We start from the raw sequence: 23,815 nt of genomic DNA, 5'->3' as shown, positions 1-23,815 counted from the left end.
TGGTCTAGGACTCTTGAGAGAAAGGTGCACAGGCTATTTTCAAGAGATGTGTGTGGCAAGCACTACGTTTTAAAAATGTACTGTTTTATTTTTATTCCTGGTGTAGGAGGGAGTAGACAGCTGGTAGGGGGAAGACGCCCACTGGTTTCATCCAGTGAGTGGTGTGTAAGTTTCACGCAATCAAACCTTCAAATGGAGAAATGAAGGCCTCCTGGGCACCAGCCAGCTGCCCACTTACAACTATTTAGGAAAAAAAAAATGAAATAAATAAACCTCTCAAGTTCATTGTTTTTATTCCTATAACCTTTGCTCCCAGAGACTAAAAGACAACCTATCTCAACCCAATCTTAGAAAATGTTCTTTAAGAAATACTACTGTGGGAACAAGACTCCTTTTTTTTCAAGGCCTGGAACTCTTTTTTTCTGCTTGCGTCGGAAATAATACAGATAATTTAGGTGAAGGAGTTGGACTAGTGTCTTTTCTAAGATTCTAGGAATCTCTCCCCAGCTGATAGATCATATCTGTGTCTGAATTTCAGCAGTTGTCTAAGGGAGCAGTTTAAAACCTTGGCTGGTTGAAAATAAAGCTATTTAATATGTATACCAATTTCTGGAACTGGATCTTTACAGAAGCATCAAGATTTCCCACCTCCAACACTATACAAACCATGGAATTGTCTTCCATTTTCTCCGGGGTGTTTAAAAATATGTAGCTATAGTCCCCGTTATATGACTGCAACCATGAATCAAGAATACTGAAAGGGGGCTTCCCTGGTGGCGCAGTGGTTGAGAGTCCGCCTGCTGATGCAGGGGACATGGGTTCGTGTCCCGGTCCGGGAAGATCCCACATGCCGCGGAGCGGCTGGGCCCGTGAGCCATGGCCGCTGAGCCTGTGCGTCCAGAGCCTGTGCTCCGCAACGGGAGAGGCCACAACAGTGAGAGGCCCGCGTACCGCCAAAAAAAAATACTGAAAGGTAGAAGAGGCCCTATCTATCTGGAGTTATATATATATATATATATATATATATATATATATATATATATATGAATATTCCTACCAAGCACACATTACTCTTGGAAGACCAGACAGTCCTGCTGGAAACATTGAAAAGCTATGGAATTCGAAATCATAACCTTGTTTTCAATTCTTTTTGGTTGCAGCTCTGTTTAACCTCATCCCTGTGGGTCTTCGAGTGGTGGCTATTCAAGGAGTTCAGACCAAGCTGTATTTGGCAATGAACAGCGAGGGATACCTGTACACCTCGGTAAGCCTTTCACTGTGTTCATGTTTTGATTATTCTAGTTTTCACCTGATATGAAGTGAAATAGGCTGCATATGTGTTATCCTTGCAGATTTGTGTGATTTGAGGAAGAGTGGTCTGGATGGAAATATCTTTGAATCCCAAGACATTAATTTCCAGTGAAAATTATATCTATTACTAATTAATCATTTGAAGCTAGCATTTTGGGTATAAAATTCAAAGATTCACTACACATTTTTGCATACATTGGCATATGGGTGGTTATTTTGTGTAGCATATGATATAATGGTCTATCTTGCTGTAGTGCTTTGCAGCTGTGGGAAGCAAAGCCATTTCTATAACTCAGTTCAACATATATTTATCCATGTTTACTCCTAAAGAAATTAATGAAACCTCATCCTCAAATCAACTCTAGGACATAAAGGACAGTTTTAGAAGTGTTTCTGTATCTTATCTTCAGTTCACTTAGGTCACATTTGCTGCCTCTACTTTAAATTCTGTTTTTCCATCAAGCACAGTTCAATCTCTCCTTACAAATTCCTGCTTGCCTTTTCTTAAAAGTTTATAATGTACAGAGTACAAAATGAAACTTTTTCCAAGAAATTTATAAACAATGTAGACAACAGTTCAGCTAGGAACCTGGGGCCACATTAAACTTTTAAAATTTTTACACTTAAACATAAGCAGAAATGGTACAGTACCAGGGTTAGGATTTTATTCTTAGCAGTAGATCTAGATACAGAGTACAGGAGACCACTTAACATATGAATATTTTTTAATCTTTGTTTTGAACTTCATATATTCTAAGAAAAGGATAAGATGTTAAAAATGGAGAAAATTGCTTCTCAAACTTCCTTCTAGATAGCCTTGAAGTAGGCTATTACCATGACTAGAGAAACCTGTTCCTCAAACTGCAAAAGTGGTTACCTTTAAACACTCTTGCCCTGGCCTGTTCCTTAAATTTATTTCAAAGCCAGGTATGTAGAAAGACTCTCAGACCTGGTGAAACCATGTCATAACTCTGTTTTTCAGAGACCAAGATGGGAAAGAGGGACGGGAGAAGAGTGAGACCAAAGGGCCTATTCATTTGGTAAACCTGGGTAGTGCATTTCAGATTCCACAATAAAAGATTGGAAGCGTAATCTTCAAATCCTGATCACGATCAGCATTCCTATCAGGCCATTTCAACTGTCTTGTTGTTTAATAAATGCAGGGGTTTTATTCTTTTTACAAATGCAAGATTTGAGTTTATTGCAAACTTCATGACATCTGTCACTTTATTAATACATGGCCATTATTATAAACAGTAGGAAAGGGGATTTGTCTTTCAGATTTGTGCATTAAGATAATTTAGTAACAAAGGATTTTAATTAACCTCATTTAGATCAACAGACTACCTCATCAGGACCAGATACAAAGGTAGGTTTTTCATAAAATAAATGACTGCTTTCTGCAACTACTATGCAGGTATGGGAAGGAAATGGAATATACAGGGCATACTTTTGAGAAGGTAATACCAGATGGCGTAGGAAATCATTACTGGTAAAGCATCCAGAATTTCACTGAGCTGTGCGGTCACCATTGCGGTGCCCTGATGAGAAAGGTTGATTTTTTAAAAATCTGGCAACAGTAAATTTTTTAAAACAGTTTGCAAATAATATGTAAGTTAAAATGAGAAAATGGCATGTAAGTTAGGCAGTATGTCACGTGCTTCCACTCAAGAAAATTAGGGCATGCAGTATTACATGTAGGGAATTGATGTCAAAAACTCATAGCCTACCATTCAAGTTGACCGTTATTCTAGCAGATGGTAAATGTCAACGTGAGCTCATTTCTAAGGAAGGCTTTCCAGGGGAATCAGCATTGTAGATGGACGGGCTTCCTTTCTTTGGTGGGCAGGCCAATATACAGCAAAATGTGGACCACTTTGTATGCATTTCCTATTAAGGAAGGGAAACCTTAAGTAAGTGTTTCCTATTAAGGAAAAGAAACGAGGTTTTCTTTAAGGAGGAGAGATGTCTGATTGATAATCCTAGAGTTCGTAGAGGAAGAAATACCCAAATTAGTCTGCTCCAGGAAAGAATCAGAATCTTCTCCAGGATAAATTACCCAGTTCTTCTCATTACTTCTTACTGATTGTGGTTTGGGGTCCCATCACCACGTTGATCACTATCCTCAGTGGGTACTCCATTTATTATCATCTTTTAAAAAATATTGGGCTTCCCTGGTGGCACAGTGGTTGGGAGTCCGCCTGCCGATGCAGGGGACACGGGTTCGTGCCCCGGTCTGGGAGGATCCCACGTGCCACGGAGCAGCTGGGCCCGTGAGCCATGGCCGCTGAGCCTGCGCGTCCGGAGCCTGTGCTCCGCAACGGGAGAGGCCACAGTAGTGAGAGGCCCGCATACTGCAAAAAAAATAAATAAATAAAAGTAAAAAAGTATATATATATAATACTCAGACTCTCTCAGGATATTGTCTGTCTTAGTGACTTCAACAATACAAGACCAAAAAGCTAAATGAAATATCTTGCTTCATCAGGAAGAGAGGGTCGGTCACCAAAGGGAAAGCTTCCCTTACATAAAACTGTGGCACTTCTGCTACTGAAATACTGTATGCAATTTTGTTAACAAAGAGAAAATAAGATTGGACAAAGACCTTAGGGAGGAAGCAAAAATAAGAAAAGGAAGTAGAGGCTACTGATATGGGCAAGTAAAAAAATCTGTTAGGAGGTTATTGAAAATTATCTTGGTGAGGGCTGACTAAGGTCTGCCTTAGAACGTTTTCAGTGGCAATGGCTAAATGGAGATGGATTTGCGAGGCATTTCAGAGGTAGAATCGTGAGGATTTGGTGGCTGATTGGATTTGGATGGAGAGTAGGAACACCATGTATGGTTGAACATGTATAGTTGCCATTTACTGCACAGATGGAAATAAAGTATCCTCAGGTAGACATTTTTTAAAATTTGCACAGCAGTGGTTATTAGGGTCCCTGAGGGAGCGTGAGAATTTTACCTTTGGTAGTTGAGTTGATGGTGAGCTATTAACCAAGATGGAGAATAAAGGAAAAACTACAGATTGGGGGGGGAAAAAAAGATACCTGAGTACAACTTGACATAGATGTTTGAAAATATGAACCTAGAGCTTGAGGAAGAGATGTGAGCTAGAGATAAAATGCGGGAGTTACCACATGTAGGTCGTGGTTGATGCCACGAGAAGAGTTGAGGAATACATAGCGTAAGGAGAAAAGAGAGTTTGTCGAATAATATTAGGCAGTACTAGCATGGAAGCGGCCAGCAGCAAAAGAACAAATTGTGGCAGATATCATAGCATTGCAAAAACCAAGTGGGGAGAGAGTTTTCAGAAGAGTCAACAATGTCAGAAGCTTCGGAGAAAACAAGTAAAACAAGAACTAGGAATACACCGTATGAAGGTCTTCAGCAGTCTTGGCAAGAGCACTGTCTGTGGAGTAGTGGGGACAGAAGCCAGACTGCAGTGACTTGAGGAATGAATGGGAAGAGAGGATGTAGAGGCAGTAGGTGTAGACTTTCCTAAGGGAAAGGGAGACATGGGTGAGCATTTAGAGGAGGACATGGGATTGAAGAAGGCTTTGAGGGTTCTTTGGTTTAAACTCTTGAATATATTTGTTAGCTGAAGGGCAAGAGCTAGTACCGAGGGAGGTGCTAAAGACATAGGAGATGGGACCCTTTGTGGAGTAGGGTCCCAAAGGAGTCAGAGAGAGTGATGGAACTGAGTAGAAGTGAGAGGATTAGATTCACCTTGAAGAGATGCTGTTTCTACAACAGGAGGCAAAGAGATGAGGACAGATGCGGACGTAGGTGTACGTGTACCAAGTCTGCAGGTGATGGACAAGGAAGTTGAAGCATTTCCAGCCAGATGACCTGTATTTTCCCACTGAAACAGGAAAGAGAGTCATCTGCCAAAAATCAGGCATAGGGAGGACATAGGTGAAGGTTTGGAACAGCTGTTTTAGGAAAAGGGAGGGGAAACAGTCTAATGACCAGGGGCGGATAGACTGTGACCCATGGGCCAAATCCAGCCTACCACCTCGTTTTGTAAATACAGTTTTATTGGGACACAGTAACACCCATTCAAAAGTCTGTGGCTGCCATCGCGATACAACAGCAGAGTTGAATAGTTGCAACAAGAGCCCTTGTGGCCCATAAAGCATAAGTTATTTACTATCTTGTCCTTTTTACCAAAAAAAGTTTCTTGACGCCCTAGTCAGATGATAGTTCACAAAGCTTAGTTACCTATTGAATCACCTGAGGACCTTTAAGAACATTCCATTCTCTGTGCTAAACACGAACCAATAATATCACAATATCTGAGGGTGGAGTCTGTGCAGTAGTATTTTCCAAAGCTCCCCAGATGATTCTAATGTGTAGCCTGGGTTGAAAACCACCGATAGACAACTAAGAAAAATGATTGCTGAATAGCACTGAGAACTGCCCCCCGCAATGAAGTCAGAAACCATGAATTTATAGGCACTTTTGTCCTATATCTGAAATTTCTGAAGCTGACCTTCTTTTTCTGTTCTTGTGAACAAATTGCCTTTACATTTCTAAAGGCTTGTTTCTTGAGATGAAAGAAAATGCTGATCCTTCGGAGAGATTCCTTTTCTTTTTTTCTATCTTCTTTTGCATTTCTGCTTCTACATCCCTCGATTTCTTTTATTTTTTTCTCCTCGATTTCTTTTAAATTCAGTTTTACACTTTTACCGTTTCTTACCCCCTTTGGTCATTAAATAAAGAAACAATACCTCCACATTGTTATTGCTACAGAGATAGCAATTTGCTTTCCATGATTAATCTCAGGATTCTTGCACCCTTCCCCCTCCCTTTTTTCCTTGTTGCCATGGGGGACAGACTTGATGTAGGCTCAAGTGGCAGTGAGAAACCATCTGTGGCACAGAGACTCATAATTAGCCATTATTTCATAACATATTTACTTTTGTCCATGATATAACTAAGTCTTTCTAGAACTGTAAGGAAATTATTACTCATTGTGTATAGAGAACTTTGTTCATACCTTTGGTTTTCCTTTACTAAGAATAATGAGTTGGACCCAAGCTTTTGAGAGTTCCTGAAAACTTAATAGTATAAATCCATTTGTAATACGTATTTCAAAACTGCTTGAAATAAAGGAACATTCGCTCTAGGAAAACAAGAGTCTTAAATGTAAAAATGTTATTAATGTCCTAGTAACTATCTTAATAGAGGAGTAATAACAGATATTAGAAACAAGATAATAAAGACTCAAAGCTGAGCCCAAAGCATTTTCTTCTGCTTTTGGAATATTCCAGAACTTGGCAGCAGCATTTTTCCCTGCCTAATTATTTCCTGTTCTTCAACACTAGTTTTCCATTTCCAGAGTACACTGTGATGCTTGGGTTGTTGTTGGGATAGCTAACATGTGTAGACAAGTAGAAATCCTTTGACAAGTAAACCTTTTCCATTCAGATATTTCTAGAGAGGGCTTTTAGGAGTGATTTCACTGCTGTGTTTCATGGTCCTGGGACTATCACAGCAAACTAGATGCAAGACCAGGAAGCAGGTCTCTCTGAGAGTCCGCCTGATGCCATGGGAATGAGGCAGTGTGTGTTACTGATCCCAGGGCCCCAGGCAGACTTTGAATCTGAACTAAGGGGGCATATTTTCCTTCTCTATTGAATTATTTTTACTTAGCTTAAACTTAGCAAGTTTCTTCTCCCCTCACAGATGTTAATTTTGATGATCCATTCAAGATGTTGACTGATTTTCCACTGTGTAGTTGTTGCTTTTTAAAATTTATTTTATTGTACCTAGTAAACAATCCATTGGGAGACACTTTGAGTAAATACCTGCTCTGAAGAACCCAGTTTTTAACATTATATTTTCAGGTATCCCAAATCTCTTTAGAAAAATAAGATAATTAGTCAATAAATTGAGAAATGACCATTGTTTTTTGTTTTTTTAGATAGGCCATATAAGTTTACTGATAGCTAAATTGAAGTAGAGAAAATTTAACACATTTTTCCCCAAATGAACAAGTGTCATAGAAAATAGGATCCAGCAGCAAGGATTTCCTGGGTTCACCATTCTAGTCACTGGGCTTCCATACCATTATTTAATGGAAAGTTAGTTTAAATTGTCCAGGTGAATTAAAATCGGTTCTGATACATGTTTTGATTTCATACTATGTGTGGGGTCTTGGTTTATGTTAACATGCCTCAGATGTTCAGGACATTTCGCTGTCAGCTGCGACCTTACTCATTTGCAGGTTTCTTTAGTTCCTCTGATTTTAGTGTATGACAGTTTAAGATCTAATTTTCAGTGATATGGCTTCACAGCTCAAGACCATATTGTAGTACAGAAAGGATGTTAAAATTTAGATGAATTCATCGATCACTTCAGAGTGATGAATGTTCTCCCAGCAAACATTTGTAGCATGTAAAATGTTTGAGTTATGTCAAATCTGTATATCAGCAAGTTCGTATAATTTAACTTCTGGGGTTATTATCACAGAGACTTATAAATTCAATAGAATTAAATGCAAGGGCACTGGTTTAAACATTACAGCTCTTTAAGGGGGTGGGATTGACTCAATTATAAAAGGAAATATATTTAAAATGAACATGAGCGCTATCATATCCAATATAGAAGAAAATGATCGTTACGCGTTTTGCATATAGCCAGTAGCCATCATATATATCACCCCCCTGCAAAACGAGTAGACACGAATAAATTCTAACTTCTAACTACAGCATTAGCTTATTTGTATATTTCAGTTAATTCACAAATTGTTGAATTTGATTTGTTTAATATAAAATTTTAAAAATGTTGGCTCTGAAAACTTAGATTCCCAATTTTGGTGCCTACATCTAGAAAACTTTTTCATTTTCAGTGGCTATGGGGTTAAACAATTTTGATGGGCATTTTCAGTTCAGACTAATGGATTGTAAGGATAATTGTACACATACACCCCTATTTCTGAGTGGTATCACCAAAAATGGAAAATGTAGATGCGGAATTATTTTACAGGAAGAAAAGCAGAGAAAACAAGCAGATTTTATTTGCTAATGAATGGCTCTGCTAAGCTCAAGCAGACAAGTTTTATGTTTTAAAGAGGCTTTTGTAGTTATTGTGTTGGTGCTATTGTATTAGAGGTCATTACAATTATTGTATTGAAAAATATACCAAGCTTTCTGTATTCGTCTTAGATATTCCTTCAGAATACCAGTGAATCAGCATAATTTTCAAACCCAAAATAGATTTCCCAAGTCACAGATTATTTCACATGTTTAGTTCTCTTTGCAGTTAATGGAAGTTTCATTCAAATGTGAAAGAAGATCTAGCTTGACATTATTTGAATGTGAAATTAGATGACTCTGGTTGGTTGTGCCTTCAAAGTCAAGGGCTTTCTCTTTATGGTCTCTGTAAAAAAAAATAATAATAATGACCAAACTGAGAAATTATTCCGGGTGAAGGTCTTAGTTTCTTAGATGGAAAAAATGACCAAGGACGATACTCCCTCAGAAATCAAGGAGACAATAGTAGTCATGGCTAAATAGAGTAAGATTGGCTCTGTATTGCGTTTTTGAGGCCAAGTTGAAAAAATAATCCAAATGAAAGGTCATGGGGTACATATTTAAAAGAGTGTCTCATGGCTTTAACTCAGAAGCTAAATTCATAGTTGTAGGAAAAAAGCCAGTCTGTTGGAGCTAAAGAATAAAATAATTGGCAAGAATAACAAAGAAGAATTTTAGCCAATAAAACCAGATATAAGGAGATAATGCACACATGTACACATATATGCACACGCATACAACACACATACACGAAAGACAAATGGAAGAAACCAATCTTATGCTCATTGCTCTGTTGCTATTACGGGATGAGTTATTTTGGAATTCCTAAAATAATTCTGTTTTAAATACATACCCTGCACTGAACGTGAAATACCTTTAGAGATTGCTCTGGCAACATATTCTGTAATGCTTGATAGCTTTATAAAACAGAGCAAATAAGACTTTTTAGCTATATTTCATTTAATCGTTCAGTGGATCTCATGTCTTGGTGCAGACATTGTTTTTAGTCCCTGCCTTCTTGTTTGTATAATTTTAATCCACCATGTGATAGAAAAACACAGAGCCCATCAAGACCCTTTTTCTTGCTATCCTTTTTCTTCCGTGAAAGTTAAATATTTTAAAATAGTTTACCTACCAAATCCTATGCTCACTAAGTAATAACTGGTTTTATTTTTCTCTACCCCCTTCTTAGACATAGAGCAATACCCAGCAAAAATTATCTTTTAAATAAATATTCATTAAAATAATTAATAAAGATGTGTATAACAAAAAGTAAAGAAAAATCACATTATTTCTGTCAAGGCTTTTGAATATTTAAAATACGTGAAAGGGCCCAATTATAACTTTTCATGCATTCTCTCAAGTGTTAACGTTTCAAGATTACATAAGAAAGTGAATTACTGAGACACGAGAAAAAAAATGAAGGCAATAGCACTGGTTTCAATGGTTACACCGCTTAAAGGGAATTGTGACTTCTGAACAGGGAAACTTTAAGTGAAAGCGTTTCTCTGATCATTATAATAGCTGTAACCAAGGTTAATAACTGGCAAGCCCCCGACTAATATATTTAATATGTTTTGCCCAGGCTGAATGTGTGAATAGATTACACGTCTGTGCTAAAATTCTGATTAAGTTGTTCATCAGATACTCTGATACTAACTGCTTTTGACATTCCTGGAAGTGAAAGTACTGGAAAAGCCTCAATTGATTTCTTGGAAAGATTTTACATATAGCCAGTAGCCATGATATATAACATCCCCTTCCATAAGAGCCTCAGATGTAGGCTCTATAGGAATTCTGGCTCAGCATAAAACAGGAGTAGCCAAAATGAGAGATGATGTCCATTTTTACCTGAGAAAAAAATTATTATAGAGATTTGGAAAAGTCAAATGTAAATAACTGCCCCAAGGTGTTAGAATGTAGACTGTAATAATACAGAGAATGAAAAATGCTTAACAGAGGGAGGGTGTGAATCATCCCATAATAGTCTCATAATTGACAAAGAGACACTAGAAAATGACAGTGATAGCTTTCAGAAGTGAGATGCCAACAGGTAAAACTCCATTGTATATAGCAAATGGTATAACAAAAAATCCTGTGCCTAACAAATCCATTGCTATAATCTGGTCACAAAATCAGCAAGGCTACAACAACAAAAATGTTTGGTTGTTGGTTTGATTAAAGAATTCTCCAAAATATTGTATACGGTATTCCCTGGTTCCTGCCCACATCATAACAATGATTTCCTGTAATACAAGTGTTAACACTTTGCAGACCCTTTGCGCTGAAGAAGTTAGAGGCAGAGCCTTGGGGAGATCTGAAGCTGAGTGTTTCTATACTGTATCATAACCTTTATTTATTTATTTTTATTTTTAAATTTTATTTTATATTAGAGTATAGTTGATGTACAATGTTGTGTTATCATAACCTTTCAAGTAAAGGTTTCCTGAAAACTCCCTCCATTCTTCCAGCCTCAGAAAGCCCAGTCACACATCTGGGCCTGAAATGGTCCAGGAGCTTCATCAACCAATCAGTGACCAGATACCTGTGGAACATCCACAAGGTACTAGGCAGCCCAATGATCACATTGATCTCTACTGACAATGGCTGGAGTTTACAGTGCACATGAGATTCGTCCTAAGTTCAGAGCCCTAACTGTTAACAGTTGATCTACTGGACGGATCAGCATAAACTGTTTCTCCCCAACTTCCACAGCCTGGCAATGCTATTTTTAGTCTAGAACTCACTGTAAGAAAATCCATATAGGGAAATAATTCGAACGTCCTTGGGGATGGGGTTGAGTAGGGGGGCATCATTATGGAAATTTACCAGTTGTGTTGAATATATATTGGGTGATTGACACCATAGTGTTCAGCGGATCACATTAAGACCACGTTTATATGTCCTAGCAAGGTAAACTTGAATGCAGTGGGAAAATGGTTTTCAGTTATATCAAGAAAAGATATAAGTTGAAGTGCTTTAGAAGTTTTATAAATGTGCAACTCTTTAAAAAAAAATCTCCCACCTGGGTAACAGATGGATTACAGTGGATTCAACCAACCAAAGCTTCAAGGTATATCAGAGTCAAACTCACATGTTTGGACAATGACATGGGGACATCTTCCCCTCCATTTTTCTGGAATGTCATGCTGCAGTAGTAGGTAGGCATAGCGAAGAGAAACAATACTGACCCATCGATAGAGATGCGCCTTCTTGGAGTTACAATATGCAAGATATATTAACATCTGATCTTTTGGGGAATACCAAGTGCTCATTTATCCAGAATGGAATTCATTTCCTACCAGTGATTTTCATCACTGATGAGGAAATGGAGCGAGGTTTTGACGCTCCCATCTCCTCTTGCTCTGAGATCCCTGTTACTCAGGGACCATTTCTCTCTGATTAGATGGCTGGTTAGAGAGGCGTTTAACACTAGAGACAGCAAGTGGATAAAAAGCACATTTATTAAAGCTGTTTATTATATTTTCATTCTTAATATCCTTACCAGCAAGGGAAGCCACCTAGCCAGCTGACTTTGTTTCTTTGTACTCCTCTATTCCCAAAGAGAATTATTTGCTCAGACAAAAAAAGTTCTGCTTCCAGTAGGGCTGCCCATAAATCAAAGCATTATTTATGTCACAAACGTATTTGAATCTCACAATTCTTAAACTTCACGTAAGATAATAGGCTCAGGAAACACATTAAGTGCCAGTGTCTCTGATCTAGGCAGGAGACTTTATTCAAACCAATAATTAACCTGGAGAAAAGAGATCAACAGAACTGCGATGGGTGGTTTTGCTCAGTACTTTTCTTTGCTCTGGACCTTGGCCTGATTTCTGTCCACACTGAGGGCACGCAGAGCAGCGTTTTATTTTACATGATTTGGACGCTTTTTCGGTGTGCCTTCTCTCCAGATTCTGACGGGGGCCTTTTTCCACTCCGTAATTCATCCTTTTATTTGCCAGTCCTCAACGGCAGCTGCCTTGAACCTCTCAAGCCTTGGCAAGACTGGTGGATTTCAGCATCAAGGTGAGGGTGGGGGGTGTTTTGTTTTGTTTTTTTGTCTTTCAACATCTATAACACATTCCCTGCCCCCTCTCCGTGTCCTCAAGTCCATTCTATTTCCATGGTTCCTGCTGTCGGAGAGGTAAGGGCTCTGGTCTCCTAGCTTGCTCCTTTGTGTGGACACAGAGAGGCAGTTTGGCAAACAGCTGGCTGGATGGTAGTGTTGTTCTTGTCACTGTGTACCGCCCAAACATCCAAAGGATGCAAGCAAACTGGTGAGGAGTAATAACAGTAAAGAAATAGAAGAATTCCAGATGTTTTTGAAACAATTCTGGTCTAGGTTTGTTTCAGAACTTTCCTTCTGACAGCCGGGGACACCTCAGTCTTGTTAGTTTCAGGGACCCAAAATGAAAAAGGAAACACTCTTTCTTCCACAAGGTTATTAGTACTCTCTGAAATTCTGAGTAGGCTGTAAGGGCGGTGCTCCAACCTCAGGGGTCAACAGTGTGGGAGCACCTGGCCCAGGCACCGTAATCCCTGTTCCCACCGTAGTGGTAAAGATCTGCCATAATATGGCAGAAATTCAATGAGTCAGTAGAGGAGATTGTATGATGGCAGATCTTTTCAAATAAGTTTACCATCATTGCTTTTTTTTTGCCCATTTGTGCGAATATTCATACAGGTAGCTCTGCAAACAGGTTTTAGATTGTTCGATCACATACCTAAAGCTCAGGCTCTCCTGTTAATTTACTTAGAATTTTCTGTCAATATTTGACAGAGTGTTTTTTTTTTTAATGGCAAATATAGAAGCATTTATACAATAGTCTTTTTATATGGTCGATCTTCCTTTTGGGAGAGGGAAGTACTTGGCATTTTTGTCAGGATAATTGTGAGCTGCCTGAGTTTAAAAATTGGAACCATAATGAGATTTGATCGGTGCTGTGATAGGGTGGTTACTGTACTGACTAAATGCTGATGTAAAAAAGCATGCTGACCTAAGTGTCCATCAACAGATGAATGGATAAAGAAGATGTGGCACATATGTACAGTGGAATATTACTCAGCCATAAAAAGAAACGAAATTGAGTTATTTGTAGTGAGGTGGATGGACCTAGAGTCTGTCACACAGAGTGAAGTCAGAAAGAGAAAAACAAATACCGTATGCTAACACATATATATGGAATCTAAAAAGAAAAAATGGTTCTGAAGAACCTAGGGGCAGGACAGGAATAAAGACGCAGACGTAGAGAATGGACTTTAGGACACGGGGAGGGGGAAGGGTAAGCTGGAATGAAGCGAGAGAGTGGCATGGACATATATACACTGCCAAATGTAAAATAGATAGCTAGTGTGAAGCAGCCACATAGCACAGGGAGATCAGCTCAGTGCTTTGTGACCACCTAGGGGGGTGGGAGGGAGATGCAAGAGGGAGGGGATATGGGGATATATGTATACATATAGCTGATTCACTTTGTTATACAGCAGAAACTAACACACCATTGTAAAGCAATTATACTCCAATAAAGATGTTAAAACAACAAATAAATAAATAAAATAGATAGCCAACAAAGACCTACTGTATAGCACAGGGAACTGTGCTCAACACTCTGTAATAACCTAAATGGGAAAAGAATTTGAAAAAGAATAGATACATATATATGTATAAGTGAATCACTTTGCTGTACACCTGAAGCTAACGCAACATTGTTAATCAACTGTACTCCAATATAAAGTAAAGATTAAAAAAAAATTGCCATTCACTAAAACCCAACTTTACTCTCCATAGTAGAAGGTAATTGTAGACATGTTGTTGCATTTTAAAACATAAAAAATACTTAAATTTGAACGATATTAAAATAATAAATTGCCAAATAAAATTTATTCCTTATTATGAAGAAAACAAAAGCATGCTGAAAGAAGATGGACAGTTAGTGGGTTTGGATTTTTACTTTGCTTTAACCATCCATGCCTAATTGAGTATTTATTATTATTGTTATTTCCTGGAGTGTTGTTATGCATCGTTGAATGGTGACTTAAGTCATCCTTTGAGAGGCTTTACAAACATACATTCTAGCATTTTTCTATGTGTAACTGCTTAATCCTGAAGTATAGGTGTCATTCGTACAGTTTCTGAGTCATTCCTTTAATATGATATAATTTTTCTAGCTAGCAGTATATAGATTTCATCAAACCCAGATTTCAGTAATCCAAGAAATTCTACCAAGACCTCACTATCATTTGTATAGAGGTCTCTCTATATGAAATGTGTCATAATAGTTTGAGATACCAACCCACTGATTTCCTGAGTAAATAGCATCTATTAGTAATTAAATCCTGATTTTTAAATGGCTCAGCAGTCCTCAGCCTGAGGGATCTCAAACTTCATCTGGTGTTTTCAAGTTAGGGGAAATGAAAGTAGGACCCACTGTGAAAAAACCTGGGAAGTCTCATCAGGAAGTTGCTCATTTCTGGCACATTAGTTAATTACTTCACAAATTGTTCATCGTGTTCCCATTTCACTTTTATAATAACACTTTCCTTTTCTGAATGTTACCAACATTTAATTCCTTAATGAATGAATGACTATTTCATAGGTTATAAATTAGCATATGGCTTCACCCAATCAAGTGGCTACACTGCATTTTCAAACATTTGTTGTAACATTACAGGAAAATTGAAGCCAACCAGGATCACTTTTGCGTAAATAATGTATTTTCTCTTAGAATTTAAGATAAAACTTTGTTCTTAAAAGTTAGCAGCAAGACATTAAAAAACAATAACATTTTTCATGGAGAGTTTATCTAAGTACAGCAGTAATAGAGAACATTTGTCTTTTTTTATGAGATTTTATTAAACCTTTATTTGTCATTATTGTTGCCACCAAACCCATTACCATTTCGTCATGAACCAGTGTTTCGTTCAATATATTGAGGAAATTAATCTTTCAGGAAGCCATATACAGAGCTGCTTTACCAGAATCCATGATGAGTCAAAAGTTCATGGGGGACCCTTGATATAAATGTACTCTTTCCGTAAAGGAGCATCCCATTTGAGAGAATTTAGTTTGTGTCATGAGAAAGAAACTTTGTCATAAAAGGAGTTTTATTCTAAGTTTTTCCTGTTTCTAGGACCCTACCAGTAGAATTATAGAGACAACCCAGTGTAATACTAATATCAAAATACATAATATCGAATATGGTGATTTCTTCTTTCCGAGCCCTATTGCTTACATCACGGTATGTGTATGTAACAAACGATCAGGAAAAACTGCTATATTTGGGTTACGATGTTATACTGCTGGATTAAATGCAAAGTCAAAATAGGTATATTTTGTGACAACAAATAAACCAAAAAAGAGTAACGTGAAATTCGTCCTTTTGTCCGTTAAAAGTTTTTTGATTATTGTGGCCTAGAGTCACGCTGAAAGAATTCTTCATGGTTCCAGAAGTCGTAGGTATGTACGCAATGTTTATATGTGAGGCAGTGTGGCCAAGAAATATTAAGTGGCTTTCTTGCAACATACATGAACTTTTCTTTAGTTGTTTCACGCATCTCAATCTTCTGTGGAATTTCAGCATCACCACCTCTGATACAACCTTGTGGCAGATTCATATATTTTCCAGAAATATAGAAAGTTTTTCTTGCCGTTATGATACCAACTGTAGTCCCCCAAACAATTATGTGGCCATCCCACTTAATTCAAGGGAAAATTGTTCCTCCAGACAGTTTTATTGTATGTCTTTGTGGTTGCTCAAAGAAGCTTCCTTACCAACTCAATTTTTATTCCTGCTTTTAATTGAAATTTTCTTTTATAAGAATACCTGGTAGTTCATTTTCCCTTCAAGTGTGACATTCTGAATTCAAATGAGATAGACTATCTTGTTTGTTTTGTCTTCAGTCGTTCCCTTCTCTCCTGAATTGCTCGCGGGAGAACTTACAGTCTTCAAATTTTTATTTAGCAGAAGTCCCTTGATAGAAGCTGGATTACACATCCTTAAGGCCCTACTCTGTTTGGCTTCATTAAGCCAATTTTAAATACAGAGATTAAAGAAGTATCTGATAATATCAGACAATTTCCTTGTAATGTTACAACCTTATAAAAGCCTGTAGAAGCATCACAGGGCCTCACTTTGTGTTCTCAGAGCAGAATGTGTGTCATATTTTCATGTACCTCTTTTATTCCCCAGATGTTTCTTTTGTGTAAGTCGGGCACCCCCAAACCATATTTTAAGCTATTTGTGGATGAGAATGGTGCCTTCTCTTTTTATATTTCCCCCCATACCAAATTCATTACTAAATACCTGGTAGACACTTTACTAACACTTAGTAAATGATAGAAGAACATTTCGCTATGTTAGAGGCCAAAGATTGAGAGAAAAGAAATGATTTCTTTCATTTACGTAGTAAGAGATGACTGAATCAAGAATGGTACGGTTTAGTAAGGAACCATGTGGAGAGCCAGACTACACGTGGGTTTCCCCCTTCCTCATGGAGGCTTGTGTGTTTACCAAGTCTCTGTCACCATTCCCAAATAGGGATGAATAAAATGCCACTTGGTTAATCACGTCCTTTTTATTGTACGTGAGAAACGCTGGTTGAACAAGTAGTGATGTCACAGTCGCACGGGGAGTTACAAGGTGAGCACACCGAGCTAGAAGGCTGAGGATGTCTCTTCTAAGCCCTGTTCAAATGAATGTATGAACTCAGGCAGCTCCCTTCCTTATATGAAATGAGAAAATTACATTTGATCCCTATGACTCCTGGAAATCTATTTTGCAAGCCATAAATGCCTCAAGTTTGCATCCATCATTAAGTTTTTTCATAAAATCCTCGGCAGTGGTGTTGAGTAGAGCGCAGACCTAATGAACGCTCCTCGGTACTCGGTTGGCGGGGGATCATCTTTGAAATAGATGGGTTGTACCTGGGGAAAGGAACGGTTATTTTCTACTTGTGATCAAAACAATTGTCATCGGTTTCTAATGAATCTTTCATGATAACATTATTTTCTTTTTCTCTGCCTTTGATTATCTGGTTTATTTATATAAAAGTACCATTAGGATTCCACTGGGGACGTAATTGGGCTTGAGCAATAAAGGATGACTGTCTGTGTCTTCTGATCGCCTCCGCTTAATGGTCCTGCTATTCATCCCGCTGAACTGTGGGAAATGTCACATTTCCATGGTCTGTGACTCATATAATAAATGAATGTTTGAATGGTGTCAAAATATGGCAATTTGCTTTATATAAAGGGAGGTAGACAGCTTTTGAAAATGGTAAGGTACATAACTAGGTATTTCTCAACTGCGAAAATTTCTCATTTGGGCTTAGAAATAGGCTTTTGTGGTGCACTTAGTTATTACATCACCTAATGAAGGGCTCACTTGCCTAGCCTGTGTTCCTGCCCACTGGTAATGACCCGGGAAACAAGTCGAGTGGACTCAAAGCTTGCATCTCATTACCCCATGCAACAGGAGAAAATACATGATTTCCTCCCTCTGTTAATATCAGGTTTTTCTTTGTGCTGGTTTGTTTAGTTTCCCCCATAGTGCAGTCTTCTAAACATTTGTTATTTCTCTTTTCATGCAATTTGAATTAATGTGGGTAATTGTGGTAGTTAGAGGCTTTCCTCTCTCGGATAGTAATTATCCATTCTATAGTTTCATTCCAAACCCAGTAAAACAGTATTTGATATTTATCAAAAGGGATCTCTGAGCATAACTGAATATGTACAATTTAACAAATATCTAATCAGAGGTCAAATTAAAACAAATTTACACCCAAGGTTACCCTAGTTAATATACTATGTTAACAGGTTTTGTTAGTGTTACTACAAAGTATCAGCAAGCTTCTGATATATTCATGGGCATTTTCTCTCTAATACATCATTATCAAGTCATGATTCCCTAGAATTTATATCACTTTTTCTGGCAAGAAAACATGCTTGAGATTTCTTTGGAGGAACTGGTAGCAGATAAAACATCCAAACATTGGTGGTCTGAAGGGAGAGGAAGGTCTAATGTACCAGATTTGACTTAGTTTTGCTTATCTATTCCTTTATATTGAATTTCCTCGAGAACCAAAAATGCTGGCCTTTGGGATTTCTGAAAATTAAACCCGAAGAGTTCTGTCCTATTACTTCATAAATGAGCCAGGAAAAGCTGTTTCATAGTTTATAGTCTCCTTGCTTTCATCGATCTCTACATGGCCGTAAAATTAAAGATAACTTTTAGAGGACATAGAATCTGTCATAAAATTCCTATTTCTGCACAAATTATTTCATTGTAGAGAAACACAGTGAGATCAATGTTCCCAGGTCCCTTCTTTGAAAATATACTTGAAGATGGAGATGTATATAATTCTGTTAGGAGCTATGAGGATTCTGAGCACATTTAACTTGTAGGACTGTGCTGAAGAGTTCACGATGGAGCTTTCTACTCTCAGTAGTTTTTTTTCTGTCTTAGGGACACAGCGCACCTCAGTGGTACAGTCTTTAGGGGCAGTGTAAATATTCCTTAGACATGGCAATGCTTCAAGTTTTCTATCTCATAATACATTTATAGGAATGTAAGGGAAAGAATTATAACATCCTTATTTTCCATGTTCATAGGGTCACGGAAAATAGAGGACTTAGGAGAACCCACACCTGAGACACAGTACAAACATCTTAAGCGTGTCCATCCTTCACTATCACTTGCCCGCTGTGTGACCTTGGGCAAGTTACCTTTCATTTCTGACCTTCAGATTCCTCATCTAAAGCATGGGGTATTATTGGGTTGGCCAAAAAGTTCGTTCGGGATTTTGTACCATCTTACAAAAACCCGAACGAACTTTTTGGCCAACCCAACACATATGTCTGGGGTTCATGAAGATTACTTCTGTGAGTTGTCTGGCATACATAGGTCCTCAACAAATGTTTGCCTCCGCATCGCTGTGGCTGAACGAACATTGGACTTAAGGCATCCTTCTATGTAACAAAAGTTTCAGAAACTTTTCATGAGGCTCGTGCAATTGTAGAATCTAAGATTCAATTTTAGCATATAAGTGCAGCTTATGAAAAGGCAATCGGGTTTTTTTTTGAGTGTTTTATGAAACTTTTTTATAAAGAAAACCGTCTCTTGTGGGTGCTTTGTTATCCTGTTTTACTTGGTTGAGTGTACTTCTTTGCTCATTATGAGCTGAAAGCTCTTCTAAGTTAAATGAACTGAAGAATAGCAGTGGAAAAACCCAAAAAAACACTACACTCATGCAAGTTCATGTTATATAAGTCTGGGACCATTTCAGAGCTCAAAATTTCCATGGCTCACCTATCTATCATGAAAACCATATGGTCCAGTCATAAATGTGCACAAGTAGGGCATCGCGATAGTTTCACAGTCAGCGCTTTCCTCTTTCTAGCTTTGATTTGGACCCAATATAGGTGTGAGTGGTATAGCCATCTATCCAAAGGAACACAGAACACATGAAAGATACTAAAAGAAAAACTGACATGACTGAATCTAACTGCTTAGTTATCCATTTTACAGGATAATTTATTTGGAACACAGCTTTATTTCCTAAGATATCAACCCATAGTTCATCACCAGCTCCACTCTTCTGTTTTGCAGAGATGTTCTATCAGTGCATGACTCTAACAGGCCGTGCATGATGTAGTGAGGTATGAAAAGCTCTCTGGGAAGGAATCAACTAAATTTGAAAGAGCCATTTGCAATGTTAATCATATTCCCCAGCCTTTTAAATTTCTGATTGGCTGATTTATGGGTAGGAGTTCATAATTTTGTGAATTCCTTATAAGGAAATCACTACCGTCTCCACAAAAGTGATCTACTCAAATTCAGATAATGTACCATTTTCCCTTTACAGCCTACCTTTTTTATAGACAGGGAGACTGAGGGACCAGTTAAGGCTTTCTGAATTCAGTGATGCGTACAGGGGAAGAAAACATATATTCATGGAAATAAATCATTGCTAGACATTTAACTGGGTTTCCCAAGTGCATTAATCCCATCCACTTTTTGACATGCTTTCGAACCTCGAATGGCCCCATAAACCTCGCCTGTGCCAGTTTCAGCTCACCCTGTTTTCTTAGGCTGCCGGACTGTCAGATCTTGTAAGGACCAAACAGCTGCAGGTTCACTGAAGTATGGGCTTTTTAGCTTTTTCCTCTCTATGTTTTGTTCTGCTGTCTCTAATCTTTGGTCACCCCCCAGTACCTCTATACTAAGCCATTCTGCTGCAGATTGAAGATGCTTTTATTCATTCAAAACAGCTATTTCTCATCTAGAGCAAAACCTTTCATTAATAGTCATGATGCCTTAACAACTAGCACGTATTTTCTCCATAATTTAACAGGAGCCTGAATTATTACAAAATGCAAAGATTGAGAAGGTACAAGAACAAGAACAAAACCTCTTAGAGGATTCAGGCCCCATCTCTTGGCTCTCATTTCCTAGAAAAGAGGCACATACCCCAAAAGATTAAAGAATGGTTATTACTGCATGGTAGAATCATATGCGATTCTTATTTTTACACCTTTATCAAAGTTTCCAAAATTAATTTTATTATATTACCTTTATAAAAGATAAAAAAGCAAAACAGGGTGTCCTTTAGACAGTGTCTAAGTTACTTCAGCTTTTCACTCCCTTTTGTGTGTGTGTTGGTTTAATTAATATGTGACATTGTCACTAAGATGCATATTAGATGATCAGAATTGCCCCGATGTGAAAATATGTTAATTAAATAATAAGATAGAAAAATCATAAGAATTTTCCTTTCACAGAATTACTGTTGCGTGTGGTATGGAGCGTAGTTTCAAGTGTAGCAGATGACTTACGATTCCTCAAGATTTTCGTCACGAAATCATGAGTAGTTCAAATTTAAGAGGGATTTAGATTTCATTTATCTTTTGCCTTTGTGTAGAGTAAATCCTATTTCTTGGACTAGGCAACTAGGACTTTCTTAAAAATGTGTATATCTAGCAAGCTTTCTGTTTGGAGCTATCACAGTGCTTGAGCTCTGCTTTTGCATCATACGGAGTCTAGTTTGCTTCATTGGGAAAAAAGGGCACGAGAGAGTAGCCATAGAATTAACGGGCTCATAGCAGCAGAAGTTAGCAAGTAGCAAATTGATAGGAACAGTGAACTGATTATTTGGGAAAATGGCAAGGGTTTTGGGTGGTCTTCGGAACCATAACCGTGAGAACTCCCAAGTGTTTTTTCTCCATTCTTAGTTTACCCTTGGGCCATACATCACTTTTTAGTCCTGCTTTGATTGTACCTTCTATGAATAGGAGATAAAGGGAGTGTTTCTTGTGTTTGATTATCATTCTCTCCAACACTAATATCCATTGCCCCTTGACAAACACCCCCCACATTACTCTTGCTGTAAATCTTGATGATTTCAGTGTCCGTGCAGATGACTCTCAAGTGCTTTGACCTCTCAGTTCCTTGAACTTTGCTTCTCCAATGATCTTGTCCACCCTACCTCAGCCATCCACTCTTAAGGAAAACGTTAGACTATCATTCAAAGTAGCCTTTACCCCCAACGCAATTTCAAGCATCCCATTCTTTGACTACCACCTTCTGCCTATACAGTTCGTTCTTTCTAGTTCCCAGACTCTAACAATTCCATTTCCTCACTTATCTCCTTCCCCTGCTTAGGTGACACAATTCATCATGATAATCATTCTTTCATACACTATCAATTTAATTCAGCTTCCCCTCTCTCCCCCCGTTGTTAATCACTGGCAACACCCCCGCCCTCGTTAAATTCACATCTTTGCCAATTCAACATCTGTACAAGTGCTGCTGGAAGTGAACACAAATGCCACCATCTGATTTCACTTTAAATTCTTGATCATTGGTGGACCATCCATGCTGCCCAATAAGCCTACTACACAGATGAATTGCTGACTTGACTCTGTTTTCTCATCTGTAATATGGGGATAGTAATAGAAAACCAAGTCATAAGGTTGAGGGATTTAAATATGTTAGCATATATAAAGCCGCCTTCTTCTACCTCCTTTTCCATATTAGTATTAGTATTTTAGAATTTCCCTAGTTGAATTACTTGTATACCAACCTTCTTAATTGTTTCATACTTCTTTCTCCTGAAATCCTGAATGTCTCCTCCCGCTCTTCAGGCTAAGATTCTTGTTTTACAGAGAAAATAGAAAATAAAATTTCCCTTGTACTTCCACCAGCTTATCTCTTACCCACGTATATCTGTGCCTACATACTCTGCCTTCCCCCCCTGTTATTATGTCACTTTTTCCTTGCTCCTATATAAAGCCAGCCCTTACAATTTTCCACTGGATTCAATCCCACATCTCTTACTCAAGATGATCACTCCAGAAATGATCCCTCCTATGTCATCATATTTTCCTAACATATAATCCCCATCAGCATACAAACATGCTCTCATTTTTCCCATTTAAATAAGGAAAATCTCCCTTGATTATACATCCCTCACCAGCTACCAATCCATTTATTAGTTTCCTGTTACAGCACAACCCCTCAAAGAACTGTGTGTGCATCTCCCCTCATCTCTCATTCTCCGTTAAACCTATTCCAGTCTGGCTTTTGCCAGCCCCCCCCATTATTCCACCCAGTTACTCTTCTCGAAATCCCCAGTTACCTCCACATTTCCAAATCTAGTGTCCAGTCCTCACTCTTCCTCTTATTTGACCTAACCCTGGCGGTGGCTGCAATTCACCACCCCTTCCTCCTAAAAACACTTTCTTCACTTGGCCTCCAGGGTACCACACTCTCTTGGTTTTTCTCCTCCTTCACTGGCCAATCCTTCCAAGTTTCCTTTGTTGATTCTTTCTTATCTTCTTCACCTTTAGACTTTGGTGGGCCCCAGGACTCAGTTCTTGGATCTGTTCTTTATCTATATTTACTCTCTTGATGTACTGCTCCCATGACTTGTAAATACTATCCATATATGGGTGACTCCCCAAATCCTCCAGCCTGGATCTCTTATCTAAAATCTAGAATCTTATTTCCAATTGTTTCCTTAACATCTCCATTTCGGTGCGTAATTAGCATCCTTCATTTAGCTTGTCCAAATAGAAATATTCATATCCCTTCCCCAGATTTGCTCTACCCCACAAGCTTCTCCATCTCAATAAATGGCAACCCCATCCTTCCAGTTGCTTAGGTCAACATCCTTGGAGTTGTCTTTGTCTTTTCTTTCTCTAACATTACACACCCAGTGCATCAGCAGATCTTGGCTTTTGCTTCAGGATATATGCAGCTTGAGAACCAAGCCAGTTCTCATCATTTCTACCTTTTAGGTTCCCCCTCTCATACCTGGATTATGGCAACAGCCTCCTAATTAGTCTTCCTTCTTACATCCCATGCTTCCCCACTCGATTCTCCACTCATCCTTTTTAAATGTAAGTCAGATCGTGTAATAACTCCTCTGTTCAGATTCCTCTAATGGCTTCTTCAGAGCAAACTTCA

General features: G+C 38.3%; 1 protein-coding gene across 5 annotated transcripts in view; it reads left to right on the top strand.

Moving 5' to 3' along the window:
• Positions 1-23,815, top strand: part of FGF13 (fibroblast growth factor 13) — a 503,351-nt gene that overhangs the window by 443,205 nt on the left and 36,331 nt on the right. For all 5 annotated transcript variants that reach the window (XM_029240341.1, XM_029240340.1, XM_029240344.1 and 2 more), the window contains one exon: positions 1,161-1,264. In XM_029240341.1, coding sequence (XP_029096174.1) covers positions 1,161-1,264 — 104 coding nt within the window. The remainder of the gene's footprint in view (positions 1-1,160; positions 1,265-23,815) is intronic.

This window comes from Monodon monoceros, unplaced genomic scaffold (assembly GCF_005190385.1).
Source record: "Monodon monoceros isolate NGI ecotype Baffin Bay Population unplaced genomic scaffold, NGI_Narwhal_1 Super_Scaffold_22, whole genome shotgun sequence".
Lineage (NCBI taxonomy): Eukaryota > Metazoa > Chordata > Mammalia > Artiodactyla > Monodontidae > Monodon > Monodon monoceros.
This window is presented reverse-complemented; position numbering and strand designations above follow the sequence as displayed.